Source organism: Rhinolophus sinicus, linkage group LG03, assembly GCF_036562045.2.
Source record: "Rhinolophus sinicus isolate RSC01 linkage group LG03, ASM3656204v1, whole genome shotgun sequence".
In the NCBI taxonomy this organism is placed as follows: domain Eukaryota; kingdom Metazoa; phylum Chordata; class Mammalia; order Chiroptera; family Rhinolophidae; genus Rhinolophus; species Rhinolophus sinicus.
Genome location: NC_133753.1, coordinates 177,275,124 through 177,302,280, shown reverse-complemented (window position 1 = coordinate 177,302,280; position 27,157 = coordinate 177,275,124). Strand labels below are relative to the sequence as shown.

Below are 27,157 nucleotides of genomic sequence, written 5' to 3'. Positions count from 1 at the left end.
CAGTCAACTGTCTATTTGCTCAGATCCATTTCCTGCCCCTCCCATGCTTTGTATCTTAAGAGACTACATTTCCCAGGTTTCATTGCTCTCTGGCTATTGGGTACATTGAGCCAATGGAGGCATTGGTGAAAAGATGGGAAGGAGTCTGGAGAAGGGAAGAAGGGGGTCCCCTTGACCCCACCCCCTTTCTGCTTCTTGGCAGGTCTCTGGTAGTGGCTGCATCTCCACTGTGGGTCCAGTTTCCACCAGGAAACCTTAGCTTCTGGGTCCTGGTAACACTCCTTTCCCTTCATCCCTGCAGACATGGGAGTGGTCGTGGCTTCCCAGTGTAGTTCAGATCTGGGTTCCCTCACTGTCCCCTCATCTACTCAGCTCTTTTACCATCAGTGTAATTCTCTGTATTAAGTTTCCTCTGTTTTAAAGACTTGGAGTGGTCTTATTTTCCTTGCTGGACCCTGAGTTCAAATGATAAGTCCGAGTGGCAAGGGAAGATAGGATCTTATAGGAAGGGCCCTAAACATGGTTTAAGAGCAAATGTTGGAGTCAGGAGTCAGAATATCCAAGTTTAAATTCTGGTTCTGCCTCTTCCTAGCTGTGTTTCCCTGGGCAAATCACTTAAAATGGTGTTTCCCAAACTGTGTGCCAAGGCACCCTAGGGCACTACAGTGAACTCACAAGGGTGTCTGAGTATATTTAAAAATGTGGAGACAGTAAACTGAATGAAACTAAGCATTTGTTAGACACCACATGAACTACTTGTGAATCCACACTTCAACATAAGATTGTACGACAGAACATGAGAGTAGGACTGTCCAATCTGATTCCAAGGCATGAGATGCTGTGTGGTGTCAAACAGGTACATGTGACACATTAGTAAGTAATGGTGATTGAGAATGAAATAAAAGTTGGGACTTAATTATGTATAAATGGAATAGTTAGATATTTCTTCTGGCCTAGAGTCACAATGAAAAACTTACTGAGGCACTAAGGTAGATGAGAACTACGGTTCAGGACCATCTGAGCCTTGTGTTCTCATCTGTAAAATGGAGAAACCTGCCTTCCCTTCCCCTGTGATTGTTCAAGAGCAATTGAGATATTGTACATAATGGATGTTATTGCTATTGGCTGCCTACCCAACATCCAATCAGCACTCCACACCCCCATCCTGATGGAACCTAGGTTAGATTCCGGAGCCCAGCCCTCCCTCACACACCCATGTGCTTCCAGGAAGCTGAGTTCAGGGGAGTTCCAGGACCAGGCTGGCTTTATCTAAGGGCAATCTTACCTTCTCTGCCAAAGAATGGTGGACGACTGGCTTGTAACTTAACTGTCTCTGAGAAAACGCAAGACAAAATATGCTGAGAACTCTCCTGAGACCTTCTCTTCTGCTGGCTGCTGCTGTGTGGATGTGAGATCCAGAACTTGGTACCAAGCTGAGGATAAAGCAAACACATGGAGGGATGGCAAGTTGGCAGCACCAGGAGAATGCAGAGAAACAAGGCCCAAGTGACTAGATTCATGCCACCCTAAAACTCACTGTCCTTTTGGACTCTAGGTATGTGAGCCAAAACATTTCTTTCTTGTTTTGGATTTAGTTATTTGCAGTTCAAGCCATCCTTATTTGATATAAGTATTTACCAAATTATAAAAGTGCTACAATGTCATTGTGACTGAAGCCTGGAATGTGCTTAGAGGGAAAGACATGAACCCAGAGATAAGAGACCTTGATGCAACCAGTCATCTTCTTCCATGTGACTTATTTTATTTATCACGTTTGTAGCATTTCATCACTTCCTACACTGTAGGATCAAAAGAAAATGTAAATAAATGTATATTGAACTATACATTCAAGAATATAATTCCTATGTATTCAGGAATGTAATTCCTCTTGTGGGAATCTATATTTGTGCAGTCACTCTGGAAAATAGCATGGATATCTCTCAAAACATTAAGAATAGAACTAGCATATGACCCAGCAATTCCTTTTCTAGTATTTACCCGAAATATATGGAAACACTTATTCATAAAGACATATGCACTCTATGTTCACTGCAGCATTATTTACAATAGCCAAGACATGGAAACAACCTAAGTGTCCACTGATGGATGACTAGAGAAAGAAGATATGATACACACACACACACACACACACACAATGGAATACTACTTTGCCATAAAAAGGTGAAATATTGCAATTTGTGACACGAATGAATCTTGAGAGAACCATGCTAAGTGAAATAAGTCAGACAGAAAAGGACAAAAACCATATGATTTAACTCATATTTGGAATATAAAACAAAAAGTAACAAATTAATAAAACAAACGCATAGATTCAGACAACAGAATGGTGGTTACCAGAGAAGGGGGTAGGGGAGGGAGAAGGGGGTAAAGGGGGTCAAATATACTCGTATGGTCATGGGAGGAGACTAGACTTTGGGTCGGGAACACAAATGTCAAATCATAATCCTGTACACCTGAAATTTATGTTGTTAACCAATAAACTTAATTTTTTTTTAAAGTAAAAAAAATAGTATAATCCCTCTTTCACTAGAATTTGCCATCTCCTTACCTACTCCCTTGCCTATTTCTAAATCTAGTTTGCCAAAAGATAACTAAAAAAAGAGGAAGTATAGCGTTTTTTGCACAAGGTCTTAGAATCCTCAGAAGTATGGGTCATTAACAAAAGCTACTAACCCTATTTTTATAAATGTATTCATTAATAGTTCACACCATACAAAAACCAATTTTTCATTTAAATATTTTTTGTAGTCATTTAATCACAGAAATCAATATTCTAAGTTAGCTCATCTGTTTATTTGCAGGTTTTTGCCTACTTGTTTTCATCCTTTCCCTCACCAATCCATTCAACAGATTTTTCTTGTAGCATCTCTTAGGACAATAAAGAGAGAAAATGATTTCTCGTTCATATCCATCAAGACAGTGTTCCTCAAAATGTGACCTTTGAACTGGAAGCGTTATAATCACTTGGAAGCTAGGTAGAAATGCAAATTCTTGGGTCCCACCCTAGACCCACTGCATTAGAATCTCTAATGATGGGATCCAAGAATCTGTGTTTTAACAGCATCTCCTGATGATTCTTTTGTGTGCTAGAGGAAATACTCCAGGAGCTCATGGCCTAGTGAAGAGTTACATAAGCTACACTAAAACCAATTACTATCCTTGGAGATATGAACAAAGTGCAATGGAAACATAGTAAGGGCCTCTAAGAATAGGAGCTAACACCTAGCGCCCAGGACGCTCCAGACGTGTCACAGGCATTGTCTTAGCACAACGATAGAGCGAGATTTAAACCGAAGGCCTTTCTGCTCCAAAGTTCACAATCACTATACAAAACCACCCGAGGTTTGAGAAATGAAGGAATTTCACAAAGAAGGCTGTGTCTGAGTCAAGTCTGAGATTGCTAGATTAATATGCTGGAGCAAAAGGAGTTAGTAGTATTGTTAGTACTGGAAAATGTTGCAGCATATGGAAAAGAATGGAAACAAGAGAGACCATCACATATTTAGAAACTTCAGGCAGCCCAATAAAAGGTGCTGGGGAGCAGACAGGTAGGGATGGGACGGGACAGCTAGATACAAATCTTATTATAAATAGAGGGTTGATGTGCTACACAAATGAGTTAATATTTTATTCCATAGGGGAAAAGAGGATCACTGAAGAATTTTCCAGGACTGAAAAGACCAGTTTGGTGTCAAAAACACGATAGGAGAAAAACAAAGGCAATGATACTAGAAGTCAAAGTCAGGGAGGGAAGCTGAGCAGCAGTCCCGGGAAGAGGTAATAGGGGCCTGAATGAATGAGATGGGCAGAGGGAAGGAGGCAGGAGCTTATGAAGGTGAAAGTGACAGCACATCACTGTTGAGATTCATCCCTTTAATAAATATTCACAAAGTGTCCACTATGGTCCAGGCACTATTCTAGGAACTGGGGATTTAGCAGTGAATAAAACTTACAATGCCCTTTATAAAGCTTCCACTCTGGCATGTGTTGGTTAAGAGGGCGTGAAGATTGGGGTTAGTATAATGTCAGTGATGATATGTGGTATGAAGAAAAATAAAACTGGCGTGAGGACAGTGAGGGATGAGGTGGCTGCTAGTTTAGACAGGGGTCAGGAAAGGACTCTCGGTAAGGTGACATTTGGGCAGTGGCCTAAATGAAGTGAATGGTAAGCTGTGAGTCTACTGGGGGCAGGGACGTGATGGGAATGGAAACCTGAGACTGGTAAGAGGAGGAGTCTACTAGGACTATCAAATGGATGACAGTACAATTTACTGTGAAAGAGACACATTTGTGTGATGCTAACAGTTCCCCAAGAAGGCGAGTTCTGAGTAGAGCAATCTAGATGGAGGAAGGGAGGGAAGGAGGGGGACACCTCGAGAACATTTTCTGATATTTCAATTCAGAGACATTGGCTGATGATTTCCCCATCAAATTAAAAGGATCAGATTTTTCTATCTAAGAACATTCATTTTGGTAAACAGCAGAACCAAAAACATTTCAATGAGTCACAAAATGCTACTCAAAGGACTTTCTTGAAGTCTTTTCAGACCTCAAAGCACATGTAAACTTTAGCAGGGGGTGGGGAGGGCGCTTTATTTAATAAAAAGCATTCTATTAATTATTTTAAAGTTCATTATAAATATTTAAGTATCTTATATCAACAAATATAACCTATCAAGTAAATTGGAAGGCAGAAAAACTGTCATATTTTAATATAAACTAAAAACATTCCTAAATCAAAGCCATGTTAACCATTTTCAGAATTCCATCATTGTGTAATCAGGGTTGTTTCTTGATTAGAACAGTTAGACCCTGAGCACTGTGATACTGTTCTTCCACGTTTCCATGCGTACATTTGTATGTGTTAATCTATACTGTAAACGCAATATTCGAATTCACTTGAGCTTGTTGCCAGAAAACAGATTCTTGGCGTCGCCGCAGGAAAGAATTCAAGGACACACCGAATGAGCCAAGCAAGCAGTGCATTTATTAAACTAGGACAGTACACTCTCAAGAACGGAGAGGGGGCAGGCCTGGAGAAGAGCAACTGCACGGAAGAACAAAGAGGCTTAAGAATTTATTACTTCTAAAATGAGGACGTGAAATATTCAAGTTTTAGGGGCGGCACGACAGGTGTTCTAGGCGGTGCCTCACTGACCACTCCTTCCCATCCGGAGGAGGGATTTTTGTTCTTGTTTAGCTTCAGTCGGAACTGTCATGGCAGTACAGGGGGTGGAGACTTTGCTAAACCACAATGCTAATAATACTACGATCTATTATATTATAATGAGCTAAAGTTCACCTTGAGGGGCAAGATGGCATCCTGGATCTGTTCTTGGGCCACCGAAATCTAGTTCTGGCTGTTCCGGCAGTTACTTGCACTTCTCCTTAAGGACGATCTCATGTCCTTTTGTCTCCGCGCACTTCTCCTTCCCGTCCTCCTCCCTCTCCCCACAGCCCTCTTCTGCCTACACTAACAAACTGAGGTGCCTGAATTTAGAGATTAGCTTTCAGTTTATTACTTTCAATAATTTTATCTGACATAAGCTGATCAATCTCTTCCTGGCTGACCCCAAATTCTTTAAGTATCTCTTCAGTGTGTTCTCCCACAAATGGATCCCTTTTGGAAGGAATAGCTGGGGTGTTCGACAGCAGAGGAGCAGGGCGGGGACTCACACCCTGCTCCCCATCTGTAATAAATGAGCCCCGTTCTTTGTTATGACCATGATGGGCAACCTCTTCAAAAGTCAGAACCGGAGTCACACATGCATCTGTGCCATCAAAGATCTGACACCACTCTGCCTTTGTCTTCTTTGCAAATATATCTGCAAATTTCTTCTTCATTTGTGGCCAATCACTCATGCTCATCTGATTGGGAAGTTCATCAGACTTTAGCCCAAGTCCTGAGAGAAAAACACAATTTCTTAAATTATTCTGCTTTTGCTGGAATGATCATAATCAATGAAAATGAGTTTTAAGCTTACTGTCCCAAATAGGATGTTCTCTAAGGGCTTCTCAAATGAAGCAAGAGAAGAAATTCAAACTCAGCTTGCAGTTGGAGCCAAAGGCTGGACACGACAGAGGTAGTGGGGGTAGCAGGACTCAACACCGACTCCATGCCAAGATTTTAATATTTACACTTCACCAAAAGCAGTCTGCTTTTAATGGTCTAGTTTCCAGAGATCGATTTCTTCCCTCTGAGTACGTTTTCAAAACGAAATTCCCTCATGATGTTATTATCTGTCATACTGGATTAAAATAATCCCATATTGTATATAATACTCCCAAACCCTACAAAAGATAAAATTACACCTGTCTATCTCAGTTTTTAAGTAATAAGCCTAAACATACATGATTCAATTTAAGATTGCAATTTTATAAATAATAGGCATTTCTCTGTATTTTGATGAAATGAAAGAGCTCCAGGAGGCAGTGATATTGCCCTCCTAAAAACACTGCTGTGAACTAGGAACAAGACTTGTAAAGTAATGAAAGACTCATTGCAAATTGTTCCTATAGCAAACAGGGCAGCAAGTTATGAGCCAGTCACCGGTGGGGCACAGACTTTTCTCTCAAGCGTGAAGGGCCTCGGAGGGCCCATCAACACATGGCGCAGAAAGGATGAAAGCACCAAGCTGTGGAGTGAACAGGAAGGATGGCTCCTCTGGCCCACGACCTGACCTGTGCTGCCTTACTGACCAACAGGCACCTACCCCTGCAGAACAGCCAACTCCAGTGCTGATTAGGTCATATCCAAAGGGCCACTTTACTAGGGTTTGGTGTAAATGTCACTGAATCCCTCATGGAAGAGGGTTTTAAAATGTGGATGGTTAAGAGTGGAATAATAATAAAAGACCCTTCTTATGTGTAATATTTTGTGTAAAGTTAGTTAAGTTAATCAAATTCTCATTTTTACCATCCTTTCTTTCTCTACCATGTTGAAGAACAATGACTAACTGTAAGCTGCTCTGAAGATGCAAAAGTCCCTACAGAGGTAAGAAGACATGAATACTGTAGGCGCTTTTTTGCGTATGGAAGGATATAAGGAAAGAAAAAGAACACACGTAGTTCTGGATAGTTGTGAAAAGACACCTGAGAAATATATAAGCAAATTTTTCTCTGTAGTCATTTGTCCCATTCAAATACCAGGAAAGCTATGGAGCCATAGTATCGGGTTTATCACTGTAACCTACAAAGAAATGTTCCTAAGGATGTCTCACTTTGCTTTCTCTTTCCTGATTGCCCTAGAAGTAGTTGACTACTGAAAACATCTTTGCATGTTTTTAAACAGTTTTTTTTTTATCAGAATGTTTTTTATCAGAATGTGATCACAAGCATAACACTAAGTAAACTTTGAGCCAATGTGTTCTGTATCAAAAACATACTTGAGATTACACAGGCCATAGTTTATCTACTGGAAAAATAAGAGAAATAAAAAAAACCCAGGTTCCGCCCCTGCTCTGGCACCCCAGCTCTTCCCCTGTGCTATTATCCTTTCTCAGCACACAATGTCCCATGTGCCCAGGACCCTGATCAAGGCTACAGGATTAACTACCAGTGATTTGGGGGGGCTGTTTCCTATGCTCTCGACATTCTTACATGGAACTCTAAACCCATTCCTCCATAGAAATACAAATATAGATTGTGGCTAGTTTTCATAGCACAACCAATATTAAATTTCTGGTATTGTAAGGCAAACAGACTCTTAGGGCCCGGACTGGGGACTCAGACACCATTCGAAACTTGAAAAAGTATGCTTGGATTTCAAAAAACTACCTTCCACATACATGTACACATTCACAATTACACAAAATACTTATTGTTTTAAGTACATATCATAAACTTTTCTACTCTATAACAGAGTATTAGGCACATATTAAGCAGTAAAAAATTCATGTTGTTAAGTATGCAATGACATATGTGCAAAGATTAATGTCTATTAATAAGTAATAAACATTATATGTTTAATGAAAGACTGGAAAAATGTAAATGAACTTTAATAAAGATGGTTAATCAGTTTTAGAACCAGCATACCACAGAATATCATACGGCTGCTATAAAAAAGGGTGAGGGTAAAGATTTGTATACTGACAAGAAAGGATGACTTTGTTATACTGCTGAATAAAAAGAAATAGCTATTAATTATAAAGTTATATAATTGTATTATTATATGTAAATTGCAAATTGTAAAAAAAAGAAGACATTTGTGTTTTTATGTGTACAGAAAAAGTTCTGAAAGGCCATATCCCAAACTTTCCCCAAGTGGAAGTACAGGAAAAAATTTTTACTTCTTACTTTACAAATTCCATATTGCTTAATTTTTTTCCCTAAAAATATATATATTATTTTGAAATTTGTTTTTCATGTTTTTTAATTACGGCAATATATACATACATAAAATTTACCATTTCAGCTATTTTTAAGTGTTCAGCACTGTAGCATTAAGAACATTTATATTGTTCTAGAACAACATAAATCACCACCATCCACCTCCAGAGCTTTTCATCTTCCCAAACAGAAACTCTGCGTCCTTTAAAGACTGACTCCCCATTCCCCCTCTCCCATCCCTAACCACCATTCTACTTTCTGTTTCTATTAATCTGACTACTCTAGGTATCTCATATAAGTGGAATCATACAATATTTGTCCTTTTGTGACTGGTTTATTTCACTTAGCATAATGTTTCCAAGGTGCATCTATATGTCAGAATCCTTTTCCTTTTTAAGGCTAAATAATATTTCACTGTACGTATGTACCACATTTTGTTTATCCATTCACCTCTTGATAGACACCTGGGTTGCTTACACTTTTTAGTCACTGTAAACAGTACTAATGAACATGGGTGTGTAAATATCTGATCGAGACCTTGCTTTCAGTTCTTTCGCATATATACCCAGAAGTGGAATTCCTGTATCATGGTAATTCTACGTTTCACTTTTTTCAGGAATCGCCATTTTCCACAGGGGCTGCATAATTTTACATTCCCACCAATAACACACCGGTTTCCATTTCTCCACATCCTTGTCAACATTGGTTACTTTCTGGTTTTCTTTTAATATGTTTTGAAATTTTAAAATAACTTTAAAAAATTCTCTACTGCTTATCTGATTATACTACAAGAGTCTACTTGAACTACTTGTATACTACTTCAAAATGTTATAAAATGCTCAGTGTTTTCAAATTTCTTTACCCCAGAAAGCAGCAGTGATGAATGAAGCATTGTGGTTTATGTTTGTGTGTTTGTGCTCATATACTGAAGAGATAAATTAAGGTATGGTCTCAGAGATCTCAAAACATAAGATGAAATAAATTAGATATATAATTAATACTACCTCAAAAAATTATTATAGATGTGGGGGTTTGTCCAGTTGGGCCTATGAAGGAAGTATATATACGTGATTTGCAAATAAATATTGTGAAAGAACGAAAACGCTGAGGCACTTTGGTATGGACTATGTAGATTAAACAAAAGCTGACTGAACATGCTAAGTTTGATTAAGCACAATCCATCTGTCAACTAAGGATCCTTAGGGAACTTAGAAGGGAGAGAAGAGGTTAAGGACACCACACAAAAGGCTGTAAAAATAGCAAGGGATTATAGAGTTTAGGCTCAGAAAGAGAACATGCAGGGGAAGGTGATCAGAAGTTGAGGGGCTGGAGCAATGACCCTACTAGAAAAATGTTCCAGAAAAGGCTCATTCATTGAAGTAGAGAGTGCATGTTAGACACAATCATTCCAAACATGCTTTAAAATGACAACAAGATACACCAAGGAGGGGAATTTAACTTCTGGAATGGTAGAACAAGAAACTTTGAAAATCTGCTCCTACATAAAAGTAACAAGAACATGACACAAATTGTCAGGATCAACTTCTTTATAACTTCGGAAATTAACTAAAAGCTTGCCACAGTCCAAAGAGCTGTTTTTTTATTTAAAAAAAAGACTGAATCTCAGTAAGACCGATGAGCTTTTTGGTGTTATAATTTGTGCTAATTTCATTCCTCTCACTCCAGCTCTGTGGTATCCTTGAAAACCAACAGGCTTTCAACTATCCGGCTGTGAAAATCAGCAGGGTAACAGCCACTAGAGGGGGAAGGATGAGTTTAGAGCTACCAAAAAAGCCCTTCCTCAGAGAACTGTCACTATTTGGCCTGTCCAGAAGTTCCCTGAAAAGCTCCATTCTCAGGGCCTGTCTTCATCTGAACTGACTCAGAGCTCACACTGCCCATATTCCCAGGACATTGTTAAAAAAAAAAAAAAATCAGTGTCAACTGTTCAATATCACAATTATCTGAGGTGGGACTAACATGAAGTTGACCAAAAAACTTAAAAAAAAAAAAAAAAGAAGTAGGGACTAGGATGTCCACAGGGGACTTTGAAAAGCTCCAACATGTTCCCAAGAATTTAGAATCCATGCACATGCCCAGGGCAGCAAGCATGCTCAGGAGAGATATGAGAAGGTTCTATTCTTTCTCCTCTGGCTGACCTTGACGCTCTGCACAAGCAAGAGGTGAAAGCACAGAGGACTTCAGAGAAACATGGGTGATTTATTGATTCAAGGCATTTAAGGACATCTCTGTCCAATCATTAGCTGACCACCTAGCTAACTGAGCAGATTTCAGTAGCTGCACATGCCAAAAAAATACAGATTTAGTCCAAGGAAGTCATTAAATAAACAGCAGCAACAACAAATACAGGACTGGGGAAGGGAAAAGGGAAGGGGAGACCTGATACCCACAGTTGCCAAATTACATTATTTAAAATATTCAGTTTCAACAAAAAATTGCACAGCATGCAAAAAAGAAGGAAAGTATGGTCCATACACGGGGGAAAAATCAATAGAAACTGTCCTTGAGGAAACCAGATGTTGGATTTACTAGACAAAGGGTTTAAAATCAACTATTTAAATATGTCCAAAGCACTGAAGGAAACCATATCTAAAGAATTAAAGGACAGAACAGTGTCTCATCAAATACAGAATATCAATAAAGAGCTACAGATTACTGAAAAAAGGAACCAAATAGAAATTCTGAAGTTGAAAAGTACAATAACAAATAAAAATTTCATTACAGGGGCTCAACAGCAGACATAAACTGATAGAAAGAATTAGTAAACTTGAAGAAAGGAACGCTGAGTTTATCCAGCCTGAGGAATAGAAAGAAAAGGAATAAAGGAAAATGAACAGAGCCTCAGAGACCTGTGGGACACCATGAGAAATACCAAGAAGAGAGAAAAAGGGCAGAAAAACCCTTGAAGAAATAAGGTTTAAAAATTCCCAAATTTGATGGAGAAACATTAATTATACATCCAAGAAGCTCAAGGAACTAAAGCAAGATAAACTCAAAGAGATCCACATCTAGAACTAATAAACGAGCCCAATAAGGTTGGAGGAAACAAGACCGATACACAAAAGTCGCTATACATCATATATCTCTATATGAACAATCCAAAACTGTTACCATTTGCAATAGTATCAAAAAGAGTAAAATAGTTCAGAATAAATTTAACCAAAGCAGTACAGGACTTGTGTCTTGAAAACTACGAAGCATCACTGAAAGAAAGTAAAGAAGACCTAAATAAGTGAAAAACATACCATATTTATGGATCATAAGGCTTAATGTTAAGATGGCAATATTCCCCAGATTCATGTATAGATTCAACACAACCCCTATCAAAATCCCAGCTGCCTTTTTTGCAGAAATTGGCAAGCTGATCCTAAAATTCATGTGAAAATGGAAGGGACCCCAAATAGCCAAAACAATCATGAAAAAGAACAAAATTGAAAGACTAACACTTCCTGATTTCAAACTTACTACAAAGCTACAGTAATCAAGACAGTGTGGTACTGGCATAAGGATAGACACATAGATCAATGAAACAGAATTGAGAGTCCAAAAATAAACCTTTACATTTATGGTCAATTGATTTATTTTTTTTGGGGGGTGAAGCTTATAAGAGTTTATTTGAGCCAAACTGATGGCAATTGCTGGGAAACAAAATCTCAATGGATTGAGAAATTACTCCATGAAATGGCTGGCCAATTGATTTTTAACAAGGATGCCAAGACCATTTAACAGGGAAAGAACAGTCTTTTCAACAAATGGTGCTGGGAAAACTGGAGAGCCATATGCAAAAGAATGAACTTGGATCCATACCTCATCTCATACATAAAAATTAAAACTCAAAACGGATCAACTGAAATGTGAGCACTGAAACTATAAAACTCTTAAAAGAGGATGAGACTGTACAATTAGAAGTTCTCTAACTTCTATGCAATGTTTACTAAAGGATAAATTTAAAAGATGTGCTAATAAAGCTCCATATGTTATTGAAACTCAACAGTAGCCGCAATTGTTTAGAACTCAAACCAACAAACGTTTTTTCAGTGTGTATGTTTTATTACTGTCATTTAGAAGTGACTGTGCATGGTGATAATAAAGAGCTGGCTGAAGTTTGGTCATTTTTATTATTATATTTAAGTTCTCTATAGACAATGCAAAAACATACAAGGTTTCTATAAGGTGTAAACTCCATGGTGCTATGTCCCTGCTGCTTTCCAGAGCCCTGCAACCACCATGAGAGGAATGTTGTTCCCACCATTCAGCCCTTCGTATATGCCCAGAATTTTGCTCTGCCCAGAATTTTGCTCTGCCCAGAATTTTGAATTAACACCTTCTATTTTCAGTTTTAATTTCTGGACAGAAAAGCATCCTATGTGATTTAGGTAAACCATTCTGTTCTACAGTGTTCCCAACTATATTTAAGTTGGTGACGTTAACATTGTTGATCATAAAATGTTTTCTGATGCTTTCAAAATCATTTCAGCTGTATGCAAATAACTTTGAGTAGTACATTGCATCTGAAAAGTTACCAAACATAACAGTGAAACTCTAAACTTAAAAGATAAATGTACCGTGACCAGCTTGTCACACACCTTGCGTATATTCTAAAACTTCTTAGATACTAAATTATCTGTAAAGTGAACTTTAAGTTCAAACATTTCACAGGAAAATAACTTCAGTTCAGTTATTTAATTATGGAAGAAGGGACTGCAAATTTTCTTGCTACCTTGTGGTAGCATGCCAATAAGACAAGATCTGCAAGAAAGTTAAACTGCAGAAGCATCAAGTGATAGTAACATATTCCAACTAAACCTCATTCACCAAAGTCCCTCTGCAGGTGACCTCTGACATTGACGTGCCATGAGGGCACATCTATCAAGAAACAGGAACTGGTAGAACTAGCATATGTTATTCTCCTAGGGAAGAGTAAGATAAGAGCACACAAGGGCAAGATAAATAGCCAACCCTACTGAGTATGACATGTAGCAAAAATATTAAACTCCCACAAAAAAGATTATTATTTTTTAAAACCCTGAGCTATTTTATAGAATTGTAAAATTACCTGTCAATTTAAAAGATGGGGGAAATGCCCCACAATATTATGATGGCTATAATTAGGTTAATTATAAACTGGATATGTAATAAAAGATATCATGAATTTCAAAAGGCCCCCAAATAGAGGCTAAAGAACATCCACAGAAAAGGAGGGTGGAGGGAGGCATATGAAAGTTACTTACCTTTGATCAGCATCTCATAGAACTGGGGTTCTAGTGCTCCAACAGCCATGAACTCCCCATCTGCCGTCCTGTAAGTTGTGTAGAAAGGTGCTCCACCATCTAGTAAGTTCTCTCCTCGAGGTTGTTCCCACAGTCCTGTGTGTTGCGTTTTCCACAGAAAAGAACTTAGGTATGCTGTTCCTTCTACCTTTAAAGAAACAGAATACAGTACAAATCCAGATAATTAAACTGTAAAAGCATGATTACTTTCTACTTAGGTTTGTTTTAATATTTGTGCAAAAAAGTGATCTTAAGAGTATAGGAATATTATATCTAACTTTATAACTTCTTAAGTATTTTGAGAAAATGAGTTAGAGCAGGTCTATAGTTAAGGTGGGTTTCTATACTATTCAGTTCAGAAAATACTGTTCAAAAAAGACTTAGAAGGTATTACTTTTGTTCTTCCTTTCAAATAAGACTGGCAAAATGTTGATAATTTTTTGAAGTTAGGTGACGGTACATGGAAGTTCATTTACAGTAAATTTGTCCTACTTTTGTACATGTTAAAAAGTGGCAGGATAAAAAGTTTAAAAATAAGGCAAAAAGATTTTTAAAAATCCATCTCCTGATCTTAATATCCATAAACACATACACAGTTATGTGAAGCATATCACATTCTAAAGGTAAAATCATACTACAGTTAAATTTAGCTTATTCTAGTTTGACTTCAAGTCCAAGAAAACTATATGTAAATGTTTAATATAACTTAACTTTAATAATCACTAGAAAGTTTCAAAATACAGGCATACCTCACTTCGCAGATATTGTATTTCTTACAAATTAAAGGTTTGTGGCAACTCTGAGTCGAGCAGGTCTATTGGTACCATTTTTCCAACAAGCTCAGATGCTGGTTAGCATTTTTTAGCAATAAAGTTTTTTTATAAAAAACTGAAAGTATGTACATTATTTTTTAGACATAATGCTACTGCACACTTAATAGACTAAAGTATGTATAAAATAACTTTTATATGTACTGGGAAACTGAGAAATTCCTACGACTCACTTTATTGCAATATTCACTTTATTGCAGTGGTCAGGAACCAAACCCACAATGTCTCCAAGGTCTGCCTATAACATAACAATATGGGCAGCACGTATATGGGTTTTCTGAGTCCAGACAAACTAGTTGAGGAATGCCAACTTCCCACCGAATCCTACAGTAACAGAATGGATTCACATTCTCAGTTATGGATTTATCACAAGGCTGCATGCACTGGGCAATCTAGAGAAGACTACTTCCCTTTCCTTATGGTTTGATGGTCCTAATGATGCCAGTTCCCTAAGCAGAAAGCCATCAAAGCATCCTTGCCTCTGAGGTTACCAAGAGGGGCCCCATTTTAACTGTGAGCATGGGATTGCTCAGTTACTGGCTGTGAAAGAAACGCAAAATATCACTTTGCATACATCCCAATTTTCCCTTTTAACTGCAATCTCATGTACACCTGAATTTATGGCTCTGATATTTGACATCACCAAATAGCGGAGTTTGTATGAACAGCCTATGGCAGCGTTTTTTGAAACTGGGTTACATAGATCTTAGCGAGTCCCCACATTTATACATATACATATACATGTACATGTACATATACATACACATACATATACATACACATACACACATATATAGCGATACACACAATTGTATATATACATATATAATCTCTTATACACTCAATGTACTGAAGAGTGTTGGAAAAAATGCGCTAATGGAATCACAGGTCAAGTTTGGCCCACCCAGGACGCAACAAATCTAATCTAATCCCACCTCTAGCTAGTGCCATAGGAGGATACAGGATAAGAGGCAGAGCAGTCGCAATCCTCATCTGATCACCAGGCGCCCCAGGCACAGGGCTCCGTTGCCCCCTCACACCCAGGCAGGGTGTGCAGCCACAGACGAGAGCCCCATGACAGTAAAGCTGAAGCCTCCATTTCCCCACCTTGTACGTTCCCATCATGTAAGCCAAAGGCCTGCGTGCCAATGCACATCCCCCTAGGTCAGGTGCACTCCTCCAGGTCAGGCGTAAACACAGCAAGGGGACCCGACATTCCCCAGTTGTCTTAAGTCTACAGCTTCCAGGAAAACAGTACTATGAAGACAACTCCAGGTGACCACAAGCAGGCCTGAGTCAAGGATTCTGCTGCTAACAACAGTTAAAAACTACTGGCTTGAAAGAATATGTTATCTGCTCCTGGTAATCAGCTATTTGTATCCTGAGGGTTCCCAGAGATGGGGAAGTAATGACTATGACAGTGTCCTGATCCATCTGGACTTGAGGAGTCAGCCAGCACTCACTATGCCCTGAAGCACGCTGAGGAAAGCTCACACGTTCACATACACTAGAACCTTACCATTTTCCTAACCAGCATGAACATCTGATTAGACACAGTCTGATGGAAGCAGCAGTTATCTTTTATTGATATTGACTATAAATAAGCAATTACATGTCATTAGTAAATTATTCAAATTATTACTAAGTAAGTACTTAGCCTTAAATTCTCTTTAAAACAACGCGTATGTTTGTTCTTAGTTCAGTCCTTTCGGATCACAGAGACCATGCCCGGAGAGGGCAGTAGAGAGCAGGCACTGAAAGCAAGGGCTTCAGCGTCAAACTGCCTGAGTGAAGCGCTTCTGACCCTTCAGAAGAAGGCAGTTACCCTTTCCAAATCTGAAAGTCTTCAAACGCCGAATGAGAGTGAGCAAACCTTCTTCAGGGAGTTGTGTGGCTCAGGAGGGTAGATACAGGTAAAGCACCTAGCCTTGTGCTTCCTTGGCTTGTAGTAAGTGAAGCTGGCACTGCTGCTGCTACTAGTGATGTAGAGTGTTTTCTTTGTGAGTGCCGGCATCATGTCTTGTGAGACCAAGAATGGAAATGCGGACCAAGGAGAGGCAATGAGTATTTTTTTTTTTTAAGAGGATAGTTCATTGAAAGCAAAGGGTCAGAGCTCCTGAGTGGGAGGGGGTCCTGAATGGGGGTGCCCAGTGACTAAGGCAAAAGTTCTTACTTTTATACCTTCCCTTGCCTGCTTGGGGAAGGGGGCTGACACCTTCTAATGGAATTCATCTATCAGGTTTGTCCTGTTTGCTCACCCTACAGGGATTAAAGAACCCATTCCTATCTATCAGATCTGCTCCTCTGTCTGGCCAAAAGGGATTTATGAGATAATTTATTAACCTTAAGGCGCGTTCTCATATTTTTGCCCTGGAATGAAAGAGACATTCTAGAACCTGGAGTTTTAGGATATGGCTGCGTTTTGCTTATTTCACCAAGGATCTTTCCTGTCTGCATAACATGTTAACTAACCTGTCTCACTAGTGCATGCTGGGACTGGGCCAGGAACTGGAGACAAGAGGTCAATGACACAGGGCTCCTACTGAAGCCATTTCAGAGATGGAAACCAAGGACAATGTGAGACACACCCTGAGGGCAATACCAGGAGGCACAGAAGTAGTACAGGGCTGGGAATGATTAGCCTGTGAGGAGAAGGAAGTATAAGCCAGGGCTCTGAAGACGAGGGAGTCTGGTAGAAGAAGGCTTTCACAAACATCACCAACGACAAATCCAATTGACGCATTCAGTTTTAATCTCTTGAGGTCACCACCAACATATGACCCCTAACCATTCCTTTTTCTTGACACTTTCCCTTTCCTTTGTTTCCATGACAACACTCCTTCTGGTCCTCCACTGAACCAGCTCTCCTTGGCACTTGCTTCTCTTCTTCTGCCCACTCACTCCTCAAATGCTGGTGTTCTGTCCCATTCCACAGCGAATCAGTCTCACACGTCTCCCAAATGACTGAAAACTGTTTCTAGTCCCTAACTTCAAGTTTTCCATCTGGATGAAAGGCACTTCAAACCTGAAATGACCAAAACCGAATTCTTTTTCTTCTTCTTCCATCAGCAGCAGCAGCAGCAGCAGCAGCAGCAACAACTGCTTGCAAAGTGCCTTCTCTGTGCCAGGCACTGTTTACACACTGAACACTGAACTCATTTCATTGTCTAGCAATGCTATGTGATACATACCATTATTATCTCCGTTTTACAAAGAACCGAGGCACAGAGAGGTTATGTATCTTACCCAGAATCACAGAGCAAGAAAATGGCAGAGCTGGCATGAAGGTAGTCGGCCACCAGAATCCGTGCTCTTGACCACTGTGTCACACTGCCCTTCCTTCAGGAGTCCTCCCCGAGGGTGCCAGGACAGCCTCCACCAGGTCATCCAAGCCAGAAATAGGGGAGCCATCCATGATTCCTCCCTCTCCCCTAACTGTCAATGCATCACCAAATCCCAGCAATTTTACATCTCAAATAGTCCTTAAATCCAGACCCATTCTACTTTCACTACTTTAGCACTTGCCCTTATCTCAGCAAAAACCCAGTAACCATCTCTCTGTCTCCAGTCTTATCACCCTCAAGTCCCTCCCCATCGAAAGATCTGTCCAGATGCAAGCGTGTAGTGGTGCTGGGGGCTCTTACCAACCAGCTTGGGGAAAATTATTAAAACACAAGAATTAGGTGAGTCACAAAAATTTTAGAAAATTGACTCCACAAACATGATCAAAATATAATATGCTGACACACGTAAAGGCTATGAGGCTTTAAAGAAAAGAATATTCTTGGTAACTTGGATTCAAACTTCAAATCTCATTGATCTCTTGTCTTAGATAAAGATGTGAGACAGCCATATATCATACTTAGGAACAACTGGCAGGATTTTAATTTCTCCTAATTAACACTTACTTACCATGCTTGCATCAATGACCTGACCTTTGCCAGAGTGTGTGCGTTCAAAAAGAGCCATCATGATGCCCAGTGCACACATGAGGCCACCACCACCAAAGTCAGCCAGGAGATTCAGTGGAGCATACGGATTCTCACCACTTCTGCCAAGTTTTGACAGGACACCTACCAAAAAAATTGGGGAACACTACCTGTAAATTTAATGTCTCTTTTAAATAAATATGTGAACATCTTAGAGGAATAACCAATCTTCCTAGTTGCTGACATAAGTGAAAACTACAAGGTGTGATCAGAAAATATGGTTGAGTGTTTAAAAATTTATTACAGTAAAAGACATATTGCCATTAATCCCCCTCAAAATATTTCCAACCCCTTGCTTCGAACACACTTATCCCATCGTTCTTGCCACTTTCTGAAGCAGTTCTGGAAGTCCTCTTTTGTAAGTGTCTTTAGTTGCACAGTAGTGGCTGCCTCGATGTCCTGAATCAATTCACGTTTACCTTTCACAGTCATTCTGACTTTGGGGAAGAGCCAGAAGTCGCAGTGCCAGATCCAGTGAATAAAGTGGATGTTTTTATTTGACAGAAATTGCCATATATTACCATAATGTTTTTTGACAAAAATTGCCACATATTACCAGAAGCAATGTTATAAGGAACATTGTCATGATGGAGAATGATTTATAGCACATTTCAAAACACACCTTCTCTCAACCGTAGTTCACATCCAATTGACTGCACCGTACAAGCTGAAACTCGTCACACATTGTTACTAAGGTTTGATGCCCCGCTTTCTGTATTGAAGATCCCTGCCTTTCCATTGGATGGCACTCGGCAGCAGCATTCACCGTATTTTGTAATCACAACAGAAAGGCTCCGTGTCACACATCGCTTCTGGTACGGCAATTTCTGCCAAATAAAAACATTACGGTATGTCCTCATCTACCTTATTCACTGGATCTGGCATCATGCAACTTCTGGCTCTTCCCCAAGGTCAAAATGACCATGAAAGGTAAACATTTTGAATCCATTCAGAACATCGAGGCAGCCACGACAGCGCAACTAAAGACACTCACAAAAGAGGACTTCCAGAACTGCTTCAGAAAGTGGCAAGAACAATGGGATAAGAGTGTTAGAAGTGAGGGGGAGTATTTTGAGGGCGACTACTGGCAATGTGTCTTTTACTATAATATGTTTTTTTTATTTCAACATTCACCGTATTGTTTGAACACACCTCGTATGTTAGTTACTATGAGAGTATATTATGCCTTAAATGTGTTAAGATAGGCGAAATGGTTTGAGAATGACTGTCCCAAGACAAACCGAACTTTTTAAACAGCAAAACTCTCCTTATCGATTCTGATAAGTATTTAAATCTTCACCTTTAAAGATTCCTTTTAATTAGTGTAACTAGATCTTGACTGGAAACAAAATATATAGAAATTATGTTTTCAACATACCTGACAAAGCCAAATAGTTGATGTCATGGCCTGCTACCGTAGAGAATCTTCCTGAATGGCCAAATCCACTCAACCTGGCATAGATGAGCTTTGGATTCTCTTTCAGCAGAATCTCTGGGCCGAGCTGAAGTTTTTCCATGACACCTTAAGAGAAAAAAAAAAAAAAAAAAAAAAAAAATATATATATATATATATATATACATATTTTTTTTAAGAGCGCATGAGTTGAAGATGAGTATACTCCCTTTTCTGTGGCAAACATAAAATAGCACTCTTGCAGGTAATCCTAACATTTTTTGTGGGTTTATAGTATGTTTCCAGTAATTAAGAACCCAAAGACAAGGTCACCATTTCAAAACATGTGGCTTCTGCCCAAGAATGCTATTTCCTTCTAGCACTCCCCATTCTCTTCAGACATATCCAAGACTCTTCAATCCCTATAGTGACCATTTCATCCCTTTAGTCAGTCCCTTTATAGTTTCCCAAATCCTCCCCTTAGTAATTTATTAGAAATGGTTTGTTCTCTTAGAACAGTTACACTGGGTCTTTCTTTGGTCAAAACTTAACTTTTGAAAGCTGCTATTCCTTTTAGGGCCTCTTTTCAATGCCCGTATCAGTGCCTCCCACCTTCTACCTCATGCTGTATATATTCCATCTTCCCTATCAGCTCAGAAGTTCTCTGGCAGGATTCATGCCTGATTCCTGCTGGTCTCTAAAGCGCCTAGCATCATACATTCACAAAACGGCTCAGTAAATATCCGTGGAAAGAAAAGTTAGATACAATAACATCTAAGATCTTAAGTAATTACAAAGTACAGCATTTATTGCACAAAATTCAGGTAACTTGGCACCTGAAGTCTCCTGGGATTAAAAATAATAAAGATTGCACAATACGTTCACTGTCATATTCTTAAGGCTACAATACATTACAAAAGAGCTCCTCCTAAAATCAGCCACAATCTCCTCACCTGGCAGCTGTATCTGTATTCACAGCTCTATTTGCCTCCTAATTGCAAGATCCTGGACAAATTATTTAACCATGTTGAGCTTCCTTCATCTTCAATTGGGGCATTAGTAAATTATGCTATAATCTTAATTATATTATCCTCAAATCTGGCTGTGAGGGTAAATGAGTTAACACATCTCATGCCTGGTGCCCCAACAGACATTCAATTCATTCACCATTTACTGACTTTCTTACAGGCAAAGTTTTGGATTTGAACTTGAGCGTGATTACTCAGGCAGCTGTCTGAGAGTGGATGGGAGTGGTGCTACGGCCATCATCTTCACAAAGGCTGTAACAACAGTGTTAAGAAAGTTGCCGCAGATATGGAGAAAAAGAACCTTAAGTCATAGAAAAGAGGAAGAATGACTGGATTAGTGATAACTGAAAGTGGGTGGAATGAAAGGAAAATTTGGAGTCAGGATGAAGTACAGGTTTCTGACGAAAGAGAAATTCATTAGAAACCTGTTTCTAATCTCAACTGGGTGGATTGGTTCCATTCACTGAGATAAATAATACTGGAGATGCCATTTTAGGAGGGAAAATGATGGGCTGGGTTTGGGATTTGTGAAGGTTGCAGTGTCTGGGGGACAGGCAGATAGAAATGCACAGGACCTGTGTATCCCTGCAGTCTATGGCTCCAAAGGAGGGGGATGCAGTTACACATTTGGGCATTATCTGTTTATAAAACGTGAAAACAATGGGAATGGATAAGGTGGCTCCAGGAAGCAATGTAAATGAAATTGAGCTGAAGCTAGAACTTGGAAACACCAGCATTTAAGGGAAGGAGTGTTAGCCTTGGATCTGCGGCTGGCTTTAGGGGGTCCATCCCTCCACACCCCGAAGGGTAGCCAAATGCCTATGTACCTACCTGCCTTTTTCTGGGGAGAGAACCTATGACTTTCATTAGCGTCACATAGGGTGCGTGACTCAAATAATTAAGAAAGGCCAATATAAATGGGTCATTAAAGGGAAACTTGGGAAGAAGTCTGAGAGAGGTGTAAGCAGAAGCAGGGCAACAGCAGTATCTCGGAGTCCCAGTATGGAAGATCGTCTCAAGGGGCGAATGATCAACAATATCAAATGCAACAGAAAGGTCTAGAAAGACAGGGACGGGAAGGGTTCGTGTGGCAACAGGGCAAAGATGTGTCCACAGCCTCACACTGTTCGGCTCCCTCCCTTCTTCCGAGACCTTCGCAGTCCCGCCCCTCGGAGGGGCCGATGCTCACCGCGGCGGAAGGGCTCCAGCACCACGTCCGCCCGGGCGCACAGGCGCCGCACCACGGTCACTCCCCGCGGCCGCTTCAGGTCCACAACTAGCGAGCGCTTGCCCCGGGACAAGCGGCTCACGTCGCCGCCGGCGCCGGGCCGGTCCACACGCAGCACCTGGGCCCCGAAGTCCGCCAGGATCATACCACAGAACGGACCCGGGGCCAGGCCCGCCAGCTCTACGACGCAGACGCCCCGCAGCGCCATGGCACCCCGCGTTTCTACGTGTAGTTGACCGAGCAGCGCCCGCCTAGCGCCGCCGGGCCTGGGCCCAGCGGCCCGACCGCGCCCTCCCTCCCTTGTGCGCCTGCGCGGCGCGGCGGAGTCGGCGCAGTGGCGCGTTTCTCCGCCTCCCATCCCCGGGTCATCAGCACAGGGTCCGCTGAGCAGCTGTAACTGTTGTCCCGGAGCCAAGTCCGAAGTTACCCCAGAGTTTGACTTTGAGAGCCCTCTGGCCTATCACCGTCCTCTCAGGACGCTTTTACCTACCTTTGCGATCCCAACCGTTGTGCCATTTGAGCCCCTACACCTGCCCGTCCCTGGAGAAATAAAAAGCACATACTCGTAAATATTTATGAAGGATGCTTAAGTATTTTCGTCTGTGGACTGCAGGTTGTCTCCTTCACCGCCCCTGCTTCTTAGCCACCCGATGATGGCATCCACAAGCTGCTTGCGATCCCTTCTGGATTGCGCTCGATTATGAGTTATAAACTTTGTGCATTACATACCTTTCAAAGAAAGTTCAAGCTACACTGAGGAACGTATGTAATTGTGTAATATCAGAAGAACATCGGAGCGGGTGGTGTTCATGAGAACCAAATGAGAGAACTTGAAAAATGTTTTTGATTGGTCACCTGCCGTTTCTACGGATAACTACAGTTTTGAGTTTTTAATGTTCATGCATAACCTTTTTTTCTTTTTCAAGTACAATAAATCATCACAAATAGCCCTACTACTTTTTTCATTGATTTTTTTAAAATTAGTTTCTGGTATACAGAACAGCATAATGATTAGACATTTACACTCCTCACAAAGTGATACCACCCACCCCCAAGCCTACTACCCCTCTGACCTCCTACGTAGCTATTAACACCTGAAGCTGATAGATTAGGTTGATGCAAAAGTAATTGCGGTTTAAAAGGTTAAAAATAATTGCAAAAACCGCAATTATTTTTAACCTTTTAAACAAAAGCCCTACTACTGTTACAAATCAGTTTCTTTCTTCTCGAAATGGCCTGTGTAGGTGGCCTGACAATTTTTGACTGTTCTGGAATTTTAATAGAGCCAGAAATGTGTGCCAAAGAATTCTCTGCCCTAATCCTTTGATAAATATGGGCTTATATATGCTGAGGCAGGTGATAAAAGTGTAGGCAAAATTTGGCACAACGGTAATCAAGATTTTTTAGGCAAGCTTGAAATAGTCCTGATCAGTTTTTAGAATTATTTCAGGGTTCTTGTGGCTTTCCCTAAAGGGCTGCCTTCTACCTTTTCTTTGCCTTCCTCCTTCCTCTCTGAATATCCACAGTTAAAAGATACACTGTGGCATATTAAAAACTTTAAGAGTTTATTTGAGCAAAAACTTATCCAATCGGGCAGCCCCAAACAGGAAGTAGTTAGGAATTCTCTACCAACAGGAGCTGGGAAGAGATTTTTACGAGAAAAGGTGGAAGCAAAGCAAGGAAATTATTGATTAGCTTTAGTTTAAAGTATAGTTAGCTGTTTGTGATTTTTTATTCTTAGGTTTCAAGTTTGTAACGTTGAGGAATTTACAGGCTTATGTTTTGGTTTGCTTACACAGGCTGCCACGGCATGAGAGCCACCTCAGTCTATTGGCCTCCCTGTTTAATCAACAGCTCCTTGTTCCTCTCTATCCCTTGTTCCTACCTTTGTTCAGGCATAAGATTCCTTACCCCTTTCTCTTTTATTTTGACAAGCTTAAAAAGAAAGAGAAAATTACAAATGATGTAGCAGACATCCAGATTGACACAATTTTTTCCCCCATTTGCTTCCAGTCTATTTTTCTAAAAATTAAAGAGTACAGATATAGCTTGAGCTAACACCCTGGATCAGATTCATATGAATCAGAGTTCCTACCCGCATCAAGTTTTACTAATAAATTCATAGGTACCAGTCATGGAAAGTCTCAGACAAAGCAGAGGTCTGGAAAATCCCACATGACTCTTCAGATTATACCCTCTGTTACAGGTCGATTTGTATCCCTTCAAAATTCATATATTGAAGTCCTAACCCTTGGTACTTCTGAATGTGACTGTATTTGGAGATAGGAGTTATAAAAAGGTAATTAAGGTCAAATGAGGTCATGTTGGTGGTTCCTAATCCAATATGACTGATGTCCTTATAAGAAAAGATTAGGGTACAGAAAGCACAGACTGAGGGATGCCACGTGCGGACACAGCAAAAGGCAGCTGCCAACCCAAAGAGAGAGGCCTCAGAATACCAAACCTGCCCACACCTTGACTTTGGACTTTTAGCTTCCAAAACTGTGAGCAAATAAATTTCTGTTGTTTAAACTACCCAGTCTGTGGTATTTTGTTATGGCAGCCCTAGCAAACTAATACACCCTCTGTCGCACAATTTTAGATGAGGTTTCTAATGAGGTTCTCAGGTCACCTAACAGACTTCATTTTATGTCCTAGGGAGTTACTTAGCTAGGAACAATGCTTCCTAGATTCTGGGTTTATTTAGCATAAGTAATCCTATGGCCAGGGATATCCTGTTAAGTGCATTCAATAGATCAATTCTCTTCCTCCTAGAAAATATCATTCATCTATTTACCCAAGGCCCAGTTGATAAGGAGGGTTACCTGCATTTCTCTTTAGCCTCCCAGGACATCCCTGTAATGAGTAAAAAGGTCATAAACTTGCTGCTTTTAACTCCTTCCATAGCTAAAGTCTCCTTTAACTCCCACCCGAAGTCATATTTTTTTGCTCCCTCTCACCCCTCCCCCCACTCAAGACACAGCACTCCCATGATTTTGATATGTTGGTCTACAGTCCATTACATCTGTCAATGCTATAGCTATACTATTTATACCTTATTTTTTCACTAAACAAAATGTAGTATTATTTTGTGGATTTTACTTCTATAACTGATGCTATATTGCATTTACTTTTCTGAACTTGCTTTTGCATATCCATTTTATGTTAATTGGTCTCCCCATTTCTACTACTTCCATTGAGATCTTGACTTAAATACAAAAGAATTTATTGGAAGGATATTAGGTAGCTCACATAATTGCCTGATAAAGCTGAATTTGGCAGCTGGGAGGACTTGGGCAGCTGGAGTCATATTCAAGGTCACAGCACGAAAGTCTGGTTAGGATACAGTTCTGCACAGTTTCCACTCAACTCTGCTCTGCAGTGAGAGATTTACACCAGGCTGAGGCTGAGTCAAAAGGATAGAGGTATTAACTCTAAGGGATTCCATTGACAAGTAAGATGGGACTATTAAATTAGAATTACTGCAGTGGATTGAAACATATCAAATAAATGAAAAATCATGAGGTAATAATAACCCTTTTTAAAAGACCTTATTAATCACCTCTGGAGGTTGCTAGGGCACCAACTCATTATTCTAAAAATTGGTAAATAAAAGTGAAAAGAATCAAGCATTTATCTTAGCTCTCATGTGAACAGTATTTCGGGATAACAAAATAGCTAATGAAAGAATGTCTTTCTTTCAAAATATCACAAATATGCAGCTGCCAGTAAAATGGTAGATTGAAGTTATAATCATCAAAGGCTAGTAAAAACATTAGGCAAAAAGCTAATGGGGGAATTTTATCATATGTGGATCTGGCTGAGATACCTTGAATCCACTGATAAATTTTAGTATCATAAAGAGACAGTAAGATATTATGGACCTCCTGGTGTGATGCAATAGATATTACTACCCATGAAGTTTTCCAGCAAAAAGATTAAGCCTAAATCTAATCAAGCAATTGTCTGTTTATGGTAAATGCAAGGAACAGAGGAAAATGATATAAGGGATAGAGGAAGATGCCATATAACACCAACAGATAAAATCAGCAAAATTCACAATGTTGGAAAGCAAATGATAATGAATTAATTACATGAGAAATCACTGCAGATTTCAAGGCTTAGATGTGTCAATCAAATGTGATGTATAAATCTTGTTTTGAATCATGATTTAAACAGACATACTGTTGAAATATATGAGTGCTTAGGAGACAGTTGGGGATATTTTAGAACACTGACTAGATATTAGCTGATAGTAAGGAATTTTTATTTTCTTTTTGTGAAATGTTATGGTGGTTATAATTTTTTTTTAATATCATTTCTCTGAGATACATACTGAAGTGTGTACAGGCCTTTAAAGCTAGTCAAGGAACTTGTAATATCAACTTGATTTTAGAATTGCCATGGAGCAGTGCTCCCATTTCCTTCTTTTTGCATAGGAATGTCTATACTGATTATCCCTTCTCTGTCCTACCACTGAATTAGGTGGGTGGGCGGTAAGGTAACACCTTGTCTCTTTCATTTCACAGGTGAACACATCAAGAGGAACTGTGCCCAAGATGCTAAACTAAAGAACTGCATTCAAAACTCCTGAACCTCTTCTGGATCTGATACAGATGATGAGATTCTGGACTTTAAGAAAATACTATAATGGGAGGAGACCTCCGCGGACTTTCAAGGGGTGAATGTATTTTGCATGTGGGAGGGTGAATAAGAAAACCTCACTTTTTTCTATGTTTTTCTTTTATTTTCACACTATGACCACACTCACATCACTTCTGCCTTCAGTCGTGTGGGTTCTTTATTCCCCCACATGAAGCAATCCTCTGTGACACCAGTTGGGTGTCCTACAATACAATTCAGTTCTGACACTAACTGGAGGTAGCAGAGGCCCCACTGATTAAGGACTCAGTCTCACAAGACTGCCCCTCACTTCAGGTGCCATTACCAAGTAATAGATCCCCAGGTTACCCACAACTTCTGTCTGATTTGGCAATGAATTATACGTTTCCATGACCCGCCACTTGGAATCAATTATTTGCTAGAACA

The 27,157-nt window shown here is 39.9% G+C and overlaps 2 protein-coding genes across 9 annotated transcripts in view; both read right to left on the bottom strand.

The window, feature by feature from the left end:
* Positions 1–1,407, bottom strand: part of SLC45A2 (solute carrier family 45 member 2) — a 31,143-nt gene extending 29,736 nt beyond the window's left edge. For 4 of the 6 annotated variants that reach the window (XM_019737259.2, XM_019737261.2, XM_019737260.2 and 1 more), the window contains exon 1: positions 1,286–1,407. The gene's annotated coding sequence lies outside the window, so the exon portion shown is untranslated. The remainder of the gene's footprint in view (positions 1–1,285) is intronic. The other 2 variants (XM_074329027.1, XM_074329026.1) reach the window with 2 other exon arrangements.
* AMACR (alpha-methylacyl-CoA racemase) lies at positions 1,302–22,424 on the bottom strand. 3 transcript variants are annotated; one of them, XM_019737263.2, is made up of 5 exons: positions 22,070–22,418; positions 19,838–19,981; positions 18,383–18,543; positions 13,602–13,788; positions 4,987–5,924 (listed from the first exon to the last, which is right to left on the bottom strand). In XM_019737263.2, the coding sequence occupies exons 1-5, from the start codon at positions 22,314–22,316 to the stop codon at positions 5,518–5,520; spliced, it is 1,146 nt and encodes a 381-aa protein (XP_019592822.2). In that variant the 5' UTR covers positions 22,317–22,418; the 3' UTR covers positions 4,987–5,517. The 3 variants fall into 3 exon arrangements, with proteins under 3 accessions (XP_019592824.2, XP_019592822.2, XP_019592823.2); XM_019737265.2 differs by lacking the exons at positions 4,987–5,924; positions 18,383–18,543 and adding an exon at positions 1,302–1,433 and having other exon boundaries at positions 22,070–22,424; XM_019737264.2 differs by lacking the exon at positions 18,383–18,543 and having other exon boundaries at positions 22,070–22,421.
* Positions 22,425–27,157: the final 4,733 nt, after the last annotated feature.